The 12,747-nt window shown below is 34.5% G+C and overlaps 1 protein-coding gene across 2 annotated transcripts in view; it reads left to right on the forward strand.

Moving 5' to 3' along the window:
- Nucleotides 1-12,747, forward strand: part of LOC145263625 (ferric reductase SjCytb561-like) — a 127,897-nt gene that overhangs the window by 35,733 nt on the left and 79,417 nt on the right. Inside the window, exon 2 of one of the 2 annotated variants that reach the window (XM_080120468.1) lies at nucleotides 3,523-3,622. The exons of the other annotated variant lie outside the window; for it this stretch is intronic. Within the exon in view, the coding sequence (XP_079976594.1) occupies nucleotides 3,526-3,622 (97 nt within the window). The 5' untranslated portion in view covers nucleotides 3,523-3,525. The remainder of the gene's footprint in view (nucleotides 1-3,522; nucleotides 3,623-12,747) is intronic. 2 annotated transcript variants of the gene reach the window in all.

Consider the following 12,747-nt stretch of genomic DNA (forward strand, 5'->3'; position numbering starts at 1 on the left):
ACACATGGCATGCCCACATGAACACAACTTGTTCTGCGCAATTTTTGGATTGAGCATATTGTAAAGTTGAATCGTTAAAACTTTACATGATTTAATCTTGGGATTTCTGAAGAAGTAGCCATTATAAGAACTTGAATTCTTAAAGACTTATTAAATAACTTATTCACAGGGTTCGTCATGTACTTGTGGATTAGGAAGGAATAACCGTTCTTTTCAAAAGACGTACTTTTCAAAAGACGTACTTTTCTTAACATTTTCCTGTAAATGTTGAATATGAGACGTAAAAATTTTTTTTTTTTTTTTTTTTTTAAGTTAATTTCCCAAAATTTTCATACATGTTTTAGATAACATATAAACCTGGAGAAGGTCGGAGGTTACATCGACTAAAAGGTTGTGAAAAATAACACTCAAGATGAGAATCGAAAGAATTCAAATGAAACTGATCTCCTACCCGAAATTCTAAATTTTTTTTTAATCTTTTAAAAAAAGAATGCAAAATGGACATTTCATGATGACTCATTTCTTAATTTAATGTTTATTTGAAATAAGTCTGAATAATCCTCATGTTGACCCGAGGTCATAGTTCAACATTTATTTTATTTTTATAAACTGAACTCTATTACATAAGTCACCTTGTGTGTTCCTTCCTCATAGGTTCCGAAAGTGCTCGTCTGAGCTCCAATCTATGCTCTCCTCTTGCCAAATATTCACGAGAAACACTCGTCTAGCTGAAAACACTACTAATAGTTTCCCCCACTCTTTATATGTGCCTAGACCTAAACGTAGATTCCATGAACAGAGCTTGTTCTGCGCAATTTTTGGATTGAGCATATTGTAAAGTTGAACTGTACACCTGTGAAACTCTTCCGTTTGCCTGCTTTCCAACTGACTACAATATGGTCGTCTTCAAGTCCAACGTAAACAAGTTCTTGATGAGCCATTCCCCTTAAGTAATCCAATTTACCAAATTTACACTTTTAACGATTACTATTATATTGTCCCTTTGACTACTGTACACTCTTTAATACTTATCCTCGAGTGGCCTCTGAGCCTTGATTCGTGGAGATTCCTTTGGAAAAAAAAAAAAAAACTGCTGAGCCTATCTTTTGCAAATTTCACACACAGCTAATTTATATGTCTGGCAGTGTTCTTAGATAAGCTTTGTACAGAGATTTATCCAACAAGTATTGAAAATCGAAGAAAATCTAATCTTAAAATTTAGTGATTACTATATTGTCCCTTTGACTACTGTACATTCTTTAACTCTTATCCTCGAGTGGCCTCTAGGCCTTGATAAGTGGTGATTCCTTTGTAAAAAAAAAAAAAAAAAAAAAAAAAAGACAACCATCCCTCATCTAAAAACAAATTCATAATTGCAAAAAAATAATTTTTCATTAACTTTTAACAAATTAAAAAAAAAAAAAAAAAAAAAAATCTACCTCTCCTAAACAAAAGCATTAAATACAATAATTCGGTTTTTTGTTCTCGAGTGGTTCCGATATGGCGGATCGATTTCCCAGAAATCTTTAAAAATATAAAAAAAAAAATTATGCTCTGATAGATTAGTGTCCAATCGATAATAATCCATTGAAAAAAGACGAAAATAAGATAAGGTATGTGAATTGTACGCGTTGACCCATTTTTTTTTAAATTTTTTTTTTAAGATTTTGTGTGCAAAATATTTATCTATCTATATAAGGCTCAAACGACCTGGTAACGATGTATGTAACCCGCTTTCCGGTTTACGACATCCGGTTGCGCATGCGCGCATGACCTGCGCACTGAAATATTAACGTTATTATTTCGAAATTATTATTTAATATGGGAAGAGTGGGGGTTTAAGATAACTTAAACGTAATACAGAAATGAACGATGTCAAAAAAAAAAAAAAAAAAAGATATACATATGTGTGATCCTTGGCCTTTTGGTCAAAGTGTAGTATCTGTTCTTCAGATGCTGCACTTCTATTTCTTGTTCTTTCAGTGGAGGAGAAATCCTTCACGACTGAGACAATTTTTATTTTTGTACCTTTTCTCCGCGTTAAAAAACGACCCTGGTGTCTAACTCTGTCTCGTGGGGAGGCATAGTAAATAGGTATAATAAGTATTATGGTATCTGTTCAATGCACATTTACCTATAAGTATGGCCATCCACTTATAATCTAGTAACTGTAAATTTTTTTTTTCAAAAATAAACAATTATAAACAAAACGACTCATAGAAATCTATCTATATTCTTTTTTCATTTCAATATACTTTCATAGAAATGTTTGTCAAAAAAACTATTTTCTTTACGTCACGAGTGTCACGCTCATACATTAATTCCATAGCTAATATAACATACTGACCCAACGGGTCACGGGTAGTCTATATCTATAAAAGTGAGAATATGTGTGAGGACAACTCTCAACCTGTATACTCAACGAATTTTTGATCTACATGCTTTAAATTTGGTATATAGGGTATTCAGACATGTAGAACACTTTAATCAGGGTTCATCTGGAAAAAAGGGCCTCTAAGGGGTCAAAATGAAAAATTGGTACATGGGAGGGTCATCAGATTTTGATTTGTTTGTCAGCTGTTTCATAAATGCGCATGCGTGAATCATTTCCATGATAGATTCCTTGTAAAGAATAAGTAGGTTTGAAAACACTTTTAAAGATCGTTTCAAACTGGCCTAATGGTTATCGTGCTTGACTCGCTGTCTTTAGATTTTTTTTTTTTTTTTTTTTTTTTTTTTTTTTTTTTTTTTTTTTTTTTTTTTACTGACAAGAAGTGAAATGTTTAAAATACAAATTATTAGAACATTTTTTTTTTTTAAAGTTTTTTTTCTTACTTTGCGTTTTGCAAATGGAAAGGGGGGAAAAATCAATGTTTGGTGCAGGAAGCCGTATCTTCATAGCCGGATTTGGCATTCCCCACCCCCCAAGAACTATCCAGATTGAGACGTTTTTTTTTTTTTTTTTTTTTTTTTTTTTTTAAATTTCTGTTTTGGATACTTCTGCGTATGTTTGACACCATAAAACAAAATTCGGGTTGCCTTTCTCACTGCTCCGCCAATATTCGCCCGTCTCTCTCCTACCCTCATCCCGATGCGAAAGGGAAACCAAATCATTTTATGTCTTTGTTGCATGTGGAAAATGATTTTTTCTTTTCTCTTTTTTTCTCTTTTTCTTTTTTCTTTTCCTTTTTTTCTTTTCCTTTTTTTCTTTTCCTTTTTTTCTTTTTTTTCTTCCTTTTTTTCTTCCTTTTTTTCTTCCTTTTTTTTCTTCCTTTTTTCTTCTTTTTTTTCTTTTTTTTCTTTTTTTTCTTTTTTTTTTCTTTTTTTTCTTCCTTTTTTTCTTCCTTTATCTCTTTTCCTTTATCTCTTTTCCTTTATCTCTTTTCCTTTATCTCTTTTCCTTTATCTCTTTTCCTTTATCTCTTTTCCTTTATCTCTTTTCCTTTATCTCTTTTCCTTTATCTCTTTATCTCCTTTTTTTTTTCTTTTGAACTGAACATTTATTTTCCCGTTCCCTTCAAGGTCATGGGGAGCAGACCTTCCATTCCGCAGGCGGTGCCGAACGAATCGTTCCAACAATTAATGGAGAACGAGAACACAAGAGACTCTTTCAGCTTTTTAAGTATGTAACACCACATAACACCCGGAGTAGGGGGGGAGGCACTTTCTCTTGATGTTGTTTACGTCTCCGCGGCACCTCCATGCACCCCCACCACCCGACTAAAGCACCCCCACCCACCTACAGTGTTCGGATTTCTTTTCTTTTAGAGAAGTTATAATGGCTTTCGGTGTGTCTTGAAAGACAATGTGTACCCCCGGTAAAAATGCGTGCACCTGTAAATGTGAAGCAAGCGTTGCGCAATCTGCAACCTCTTCTCTTCTATGTTTTTTTTTTTTTTTTTTTTTTTTTTTACAGTGATCACCACTTATCAAGGCCCGGAAGCCACTCAGGGATAAGGGTTATTGCAAGTACATTACGTTAGTGTGGAGATTTGATGAAGTGTTTATTTAAGGGGGCGGTTCATTAGGAATTTGTTTTCTGTGGTTTTCTTTTGCGCAAGACTTCCGATCATGGTGACACGTAAGAAACTGGATTTTCGCTCGATGTCATAGTGTTTGCATCGATCGTATACCGAAAAAAAAAGTCAAATAATTTATTATCCAATCTTAGTGGGCAAAAATGGTGTCACAAAAGATGCTCCAACCTGCTGGTGCTGTGTGTAGCAGGTGCAGCTAATTCCAATTGATGCACCTGTCGAAATCTGACGCCCATGAAAACAAATTGTTGTAGGTGTCAAGAGTCGATAAATTCACCTTAGGCAACGCGATATGTAATTTCAGTGGACAATACTATGTGTGTAAGGCATTCACCCTTATTAGGTTGAACACTCTTCCTCTGGAGGAGGAAGTGTCAAGGGAATATTAAATTCACAAACTGGCATGGCTATAATGACGATGGGTGAATGACTTGCAAAAAATGCCAGCAAAAAAAAAAAAAATCGACCCTCCCTGTTGAAAACTGCCCAGTTGAGGGTGAAGGAATTAATGTTTTTGGCCAATTTTTCGATATTTGTCGGCCGAAGGGTCAAGCTTCAACGAGATAGTGATCTCGTGAAAATCTATCGCCTCTGTCGAGTTTTAGGCAGACATACAAATATAGATACATACGTACATGCATTTAAACAGACAGGTGAGATTTATATTATAGAATAACACAAAACGGGATACTTTTTTCTTTTAACACCCTCTCCCCCATTTCTTTATTAATTTAGCGGGGGGGGGGTACCCGACGGGGGGGGGGGAGTACCCGACGTTGCCCGAGTGTTTAGAAGTGTGTGTGGTCGGCGGGGGTGGTGGGTGTTAATGAAAACCTAAGAATAAGCGAAGTAAAAATAGAAAAACACGACGTACATGAAATTGTGTCAGTTCTTCAAATATTTAAACTAAATCAGGTTATGACGTCGTCTGACGCATGCGTAGAATAGATTTCGTCATGAGAGGACGGTTTTTGCTGCCCCCCCCTGTAGAGAAGTGTTGATTTCAGGATGTAAAAATTAACGTTTTTGGCCAGTTTTTCGATATTTGTCGGGCGAAGGATGGGTCTTTCATATGAGACCAAGTTTGTGAATTTTTGTTCTGTCTGTCGAATGTTTTTAGCAGACACACAAACATACATACATACATTTTTGCTTTTATATATATAGACTAGCGAGGGGTACCCGGCGTTGCCTGGGTGTTTGGAGGTGTGTGGTTTTGGGTAAATCAAAACTCTGGGGTGGGGGGTTTAAAATAAAAAAAAAATGTTTTGGTAGGTAAGTATGAGGATCGAACCCGAACCCGTGAGGCAAAGTTGAAAGTGTGAAAAAAAAGAGTGCGACGTTAACCATTGCGCCACCGTGAGATGCTAACGGAAACACGTTTGAATTTATTTAATTACTTGGATTTATGAGGTCAACTTTTGACTGCGGGGTTAATATTTCATGTAGTGCGGGAATGCTTTTTTTTTATTTATTTTCCCAAGACGTTGGGGGTAGGGGAAACAGCTCCTTGTCCAAATTGAATAGTAATTGTTTGATATATGGAAAATATTTTCCATTGATCAAAGCTGATTGCTTTCGGACATTTCCGCCGATAGACGGAAAATACCGCCAGAATTAGTGTCGCTTTTATTATAGGAAAAAGACTAATCCACATGCGGCGAGCGACAAATGTTGAATATTTATCTTCCCGAAGTCGAGCAAATTAAATAGACAGGCAAGCTCCGTTGTTAACTCTGAGATATTACGATTTATATGTGATATAAAAAGTTGTGAACCGACTGACCGCTTCTCTGAAAAAAAGCCTTTTGTAGACATAGAGAAAAAGCGAACACACAGACACACATACATACATTTTCGCTTTTATATTTATAGACTAGCGGGGGCTACCCCATCCTTGCCCGAGTGTTTAGAGGTGTGTGTGGTCGGGCGGGCGGGGGTTGGGGATGTTAATCAAAACCTAAGAATAAGCGAAGTAAAAACAGAAAAACGAACGTTAAAACTTATCTGAAAAATAAAGCTGGGGGTACCCGGGCGGTGGGTGGGTGGGGGTGGGTAATCAAAACATAAGAATAAGCGAAGTAAAAAAAAACACAAAAAAACTAACGTAAGGCAAACGAACGATGTGAAATGTAAAAATTTGAAAAAGAAAACAGAAAAACGAACGTTAAAACTTCTGAAAAATAAAAACCAAAAAAAATGTGAAAAATGGCTTAAATAAGCCTGTTTCAATATTAAAATTTAAAAAATCAGTGGGTACCCGGGTGTTTTCGGGGGGGGTGTGGTCGGTCGGGGGTGGAGTGTGTTCATGAAAACCTAAGAATAGGTGAAGTAAAAAAAAAAAATAAAAAAACAGAAAAACGAACGTTACGTGAAAAGCGGCTTAATTACCACTGCTTTAATAACACTGCTTCGATATTAAAATTTAAAAAATCGAAAAAAAAACAAAAAAACATTTCACACCACGATTCGAACCCAAAACGTTTAGATAATGACCCAACGCTCTAACCAACTGACCTAACACGACATACATGAAATTGTGTCAGTTATTCAAATATTTAAACTAAATCAGGTTATGACGTCGTCTGACGCATGCGTAGAACTGATTTCGTCATGAGAGGACGGTTTTTGCTGACCCCCCCCCCTGTAGAGAAGTGTTGATTTCAGGATGTAAAAATTAACGTTTTTGGCCAGTTGTTCGATATTTGTCGGGCGAAGAATGGGTCTTTCATATGAGACCAAGTTTGTCAATTTTTGTTCAGTCTGTCGAAAGTTTTTAGCAGACACACAAACATACATACATACATACATTTTCACTTTTATATATATATACTAGCAGGGCTACCCGGCGTTGCTCGGGACCGTATAAACAATGAAAAAACAAAAGCAGATATTGAACATATGTTTTATTCTTAGGGGATAGGAATCTTTCATCTCTATGTATTATTTGTTTTATCTACCCTAGGACTGGTATTGTTCATGTTTTATACCTAGCATAGGTAATTTACAGCATGTATATGAAATTGTTTTACCTTAGGGAGAAGAGAACAGGTAATATACAACATAATGTGTCTATATATGACAGGTTTTTTTGGGGCCCCCCTTGAAGAAAACTGATCAGTTGACCCACTTCTAGTGGTCCGTTTGACGTGAAATTTCGATATTTGTCATCCGGGTGATGGGGCTTCAATATGATACCAAATTTGTCAAGTTTGGTTGTGTCTGTCAAAAGTTTTAGCGTTACAAACAAACATACATACATACACACAGACGTTTGGCTTTTATATATATAGACTAGCAGGGCTACCCGGCGTTGCTCGGGACCGTATAAACAATGCAAAAACAAAAGCAGATATTGAACATATGTTTGATTCTTAGGGGAGAGGAATCTTTCATCTCTATGTATTATTTGTTTTATCTACCCTAGGACTGGTATTGTTCATGTTTTATCCCTAGCATAGGTAATTTACAGCATGTATATGAAATTGTTTTACCTTAGGGAGAAGAGAACAGGTAATATACAACATAATGTGTCTATATTACATCCCTGGCAACGCCTAGAAACCAGCTAGAACATGTATTTCAGTCAATGTTTATTACATCCTGGGCTATGCCGGGAAACCAGCTAATCTCTATTTAGTGACTTGACCACCAAAATACCTCCCTAAGTGTGTCCTTTCTTTTGAACTTATTAGATATAGGTATCTAGAAATGTGTGTGAAATTTTGTTGAATTTTGTTGAATGCATTGTTCACTATGATTTTCTTATTGTTCTACACAATATCAACTGCAGCGAAATAAAACAGTAAACTTAGTGTAGTGTTAGAATAAAGAGCAAAGGAAAAAATTAGAATCATATTCTGTAATTGCAAATCTAAATTTGCTAGCGTGTCCCAGTATTTGCCAGGTTGTGGAAATTTGGAATTTATAACGTATGTAGTGGCCTTTTCCTAGATACCTATTGCTAAAAATTATACTTTCATTTTGTTAGAAAAATCTCTCTTCGGATGCCCTGCATCATCCAAAATAAAAACAAATATTTTTATAATTGTTTCAGTACATTGCTACACATTGTGAAATTTGTTGACGTTTGTAAAAAAAAATCATGAATGTGCTTATATTCCAAAAAAGAAAATATCAGTGCACAGTATTGAAAGTGTTCGAGATTCAAAAGTCTGTAACATTTCTACTAACTTCATAAGATGTCATGTGAGAAACTGAATTGAATATCAAGACATTATCTGAAGCGTTTTTATTTTGGTATAACGTATGTGTTTACAGTGAACCGTAACTTTTAATAAACAGCTTGGTATGCAATGACATAGGCTAAGAATCTTAGACAAAATATATATAAATTGGAAAAATGTGTGAACAAATGAAAAAAAAAAATGATCCGCTCCACTTGATGACATCAAGCACAGTAATATTTTAGTGAAGAAAATATGAAATTGATGTTCAGTGATTAGTTTGGATGAATGAGAAAATGTAATTGTTTGATGCATAAAAAATAACTCATTTGCTGTATTTGATATTAAGCAGCAAAATATAGTGATTTGAATATTAAGGAAAACATCAAATCAGATTATGTAAAAAAAAAAGATGAAATTAGAAAATATATATTTTCTGTTTATGAGTTTTGCCAATCAAAATTTTGTGGCAGAAATTGGGTGATTACCATGCAATTTTATTTTGATAAAATTCTTAAATTATTTCAATGTTTATTATAATTTCTTAGTAGTGACTTGTTATCATCAAAATCCGCCCCAAAGAGTGTCCTTTCTTTTATTAGGTATCAGAATAGGTATCCAGATTTCTACTTCTATACAAATGTGATATTTCGGATCTGTAGATAAACAATTTGTTGCATATATAAGCTGAGAATTGTTCTCTCTCATTCTCTCTCTCACACACCCACACATTCTCACTTTTATAGATATAATAGATAAATTATGCTAGATATATTTCCATATGTCTGAATAATCTATATACAAATTTTCAAATCTGTAGATAAAAAATTTGTTGAGTATATAGGTTGAGAATTGTTCTCTCTCTCTCTCTCTCCTCTCACACATGCTCACTTTTATAGATATAATAGATAGATTATGCTAGATATATTTCCATATGTCTGAATACACTATATAAAAATTTTCTAATCTGTAGATAAAAATTTGTTGAATATAAAGGGTGAGAATTGTTCTTACTCTCTCTCTCTCTCTCACACACAGACATATTCTCACTTTTATAGACATAATAGATAGATTATGCTAGATATATTTCCATATGTCTGAATACCTTATATACCAATTTTCAAATCTGTAGATAAAAAATTTGTTGAATATATAGGTTGAGAATTGTTCTCTCGCTCTATCTCTCTCTCTCTTGCTACCTCACACACACACACACGCAAACATTCTCACTTTTATAGATATAATAGATAGATTATGCTAGATATATTTCCATATGTCTGAATACCCTATATACAAATTATCTAATCTGTAGATAAAAAAATTGTTGAGTATATAGGTTGAGAATTGCTCTCTCTCTCACAGACACACACATTTTCACTTTTGTAGATATAATAGATAGATTATGCTAGATATATTTCCATATGTATGAATACCCTTTATAACAAATTTAAAATCTGTAGATAAAAAATTTGTTGAATATATAGGTTAAGAATTGTTCTCTCTCTCTCTCTCTCTACCTCACACACACCCACACACACAAACATTCTGACTTTTATAGATATAATAGATAGATTATGCTAGATATATTCCATATGTCTGGATACCCTATATACAAATTTTCTAATCTGTAGATAAAAAATTTGTTGAATATTTTCAACCCTTATCCTCGAGTGGCGTCTGGGCCTTGATAAGTAGTAATGCGTATTTAGCAAAATATAAATATATATATATATAACAAATTTACTGAATTTCCATTACTAACGATTACTGTATTGTCCAATTGACTACTGCGCTTTTCAACCCTTATCCTCGAGTGGCCTCTGGGCCTTGAGAAGTAGTAATTACTAACGATTACTATATTGACCAATTGACTACTGCACTTTTTAACCCTTATCCTCGGGTGGCCTCTGGGCCTTATTGTCCAATTGACTACTGTGGACTTTTTAACTCTTATGCTCGAGTGGCCTCTGGGCCTTGATAAGTGGAAATGACTAAGTAACAAAAAATAGGTATATAACAAATTTACTGAATTTCCATTACTAACGATTACTATATTGTCCAATTGACTACTGTGCACTTTTCAATCCTTATCCTCGAGTGGCCTCTGGGCCTTGATAAATGGTAATGCGTATGTAACAAAATATACATATATATAACAAATTTACTGAATTTCCATTACTAACGATTACTATATTGTCCAATTGACTACTGCACTTTTAAACGCTTATCCTCGAGTGGCCTCTGGGCCTTGATAAGTGGTAATACCATCGAGTGGCCTCTGGGCCTTAATAAGTGGTTGTGCCTAAGTAACAAAAAATAGGTATATTACAAATATCCCGCATTTCCATTACAACCGACTACTACGGTGCACTTTTCAATCCTTATCCTCGAGTGGCCTGTGGGCTTTGATAAGTGGTAATGCGTATTTAACAAAATATTAATATATATATAACAAATTTACTGAATTTCCATTACTAACAATTACTATATTTTGTCCAATTGACTACTGCACTTTTCAACACTTATCCTCTAGTGGCCTCTGGGCCTTGATAAGTGGTAATGCCTATATAAACAAAATATAAATATATATATAACAAATTTCCCGACTTTCCATTACTAAGTATTACTATGTTGTCCAATTAACTACTGCCATTTTCAACCCTTATCCTCGGGTGGCCTCTGGGCCTTATTGTCCAATTGACTACTGTGCACATTTAACTCTTATCCTCGAGATGTATCTGGGCCTTGATAAGTGGAAATGCCTAAGTAACAAAAAAATAGATATATAACAAATTTCCCGAATTTGACTACTGTGCACTTTTCAACTCTTATCCTCGAGTGGCCTCTGGGCCTTGATAAGTGGTCATATATATTTTTTACAAAATAACAAAATAGGTTGGAGTCGCTGAATAACTCATCCTCCCGTTAAAGCGGTTCCATCCTCTTTCCCCAATTTGACTACTGTGCACTTTTCAACTCTCGTCCTCGAGTGGACTATGGGCCTTGATAAGTGGTAATACATATTTTATGAAAAATATATCTATATATATCTATATATATATATAACAAAATAGGTTGGAGTTGCTGAATAACTCATCCTCCTGTTAAAGCGGTTCCATCCTCTTTCCCAAATTTGACTACTGTGGACTTTTTAACTCTCATCCTCGAGTGGCCTATGGGCCTTGATAAGTGGTAATACATATTTTTTTATAAATATATATATATATATACCAAAACAGGTGTGAGTCGCTGAATAATTCATCCTCCTATTAAAGCGATTAAATCCTCTTTCCCAAATTTGACTACTGTGCACTTTTAAACTCTCATCCTCGTGTGGCCTCTGGGCCTTGATAAGTGGTAATATATATTTTTTAGTAAATATAGATATAAATATATATATAACAAAATAGGTTGGAGTGGCTGAATAACTCATCCTCCCGTTAAAGAGGTTCCATCCTCTTTCCCGAATTTGACTACTGTCCACTTTTCAACTCTCATCCTCGAGTAGCCTATGGGCCTTGATTAGTGGTAATATATATTTTTTAGTAAATATAGATATAAATATATATATAACAAAATAGGTTGGAGTCGCTGAATAACTCATCCTCCCGTTAAAACTGTTCCATCCTCTTTCCCGAATTTGATTACTGTGCACTTTTCAACTCTTATCCTCGAGTAGCCTATGGGCCTTGATAAGTGGTAATATATTTTTGTTATAAATATAGATATATATATATATATATATAAAAAATAGGTTGGAGTCGCTGAATAACTCATCCTCCCGTTAAAGCGGTTCCATCCTCTTTCCCGAATTTTACTACTATGCACTTTTCAACTCTCATCCTCGAGTGGCCTATTGTCCTTGATAAGTGGTAATATATATTTTTTAATAAAAGTATATATATATATATATATATAACAAAATAGGTTGGAGTCGCTGAATAACTCATCCTCTCGTTAAAGCGGTTCCATCCTCTTTACCGTATTTTTTATACAGTGCACTATTCAACTCTCATCCTCGAGTGGCCTATTGTCCTTGATAAGTGGTAATATATATTTTTTAATAAATATAGATATAAATATATATATAAAAAAATAGGTTGGAGTCGCTGAATAACTCATCCTCCCGTGAAAGCGGTTCCATCCTCTTTCCCGAATTTGACTACTGTGCACTTTTCAACTCTAATCCTCGAGTGTCCTATGGGCCTTGATAAGTAGTAATATATATTTTTTACAAAATATATACATACATATATATAACAAAATAGGTTGGAGTCACTGAATAATTCATCCTCCTCTTAAAGCGGTTCCATCATCTTTGCCGAATTTGACTACTGTGCACTTTTAAACTCTCATCCTCGTGTGGCCTATGGGCCTTGATAAGTGGTAATATATATTTAAAAATAAATATAGATATAAATATATATATACCAAAATAGGTTGGAGTCGCTGAATATCTCATCCTCCCGTTAAAGCGGTTCCATCCTCTTTCCCAGATTTGACTACTGTGCACTTTTCAACTC

This window comes from Euprymna scolopes, chromosome 39, assembly GCF_053919585.1.
Source record: "Euprymna scolopes isolate OS-2025 chromosome 39, ASM5391958v1, whole genome shotgun sequence".
Lineage (NCBI taxonomy): Eukaryota > Metazoa > Mollusca > Cephalopoda > Sepiida > Sepiolidae > Euprymna > Euprymna scolopes.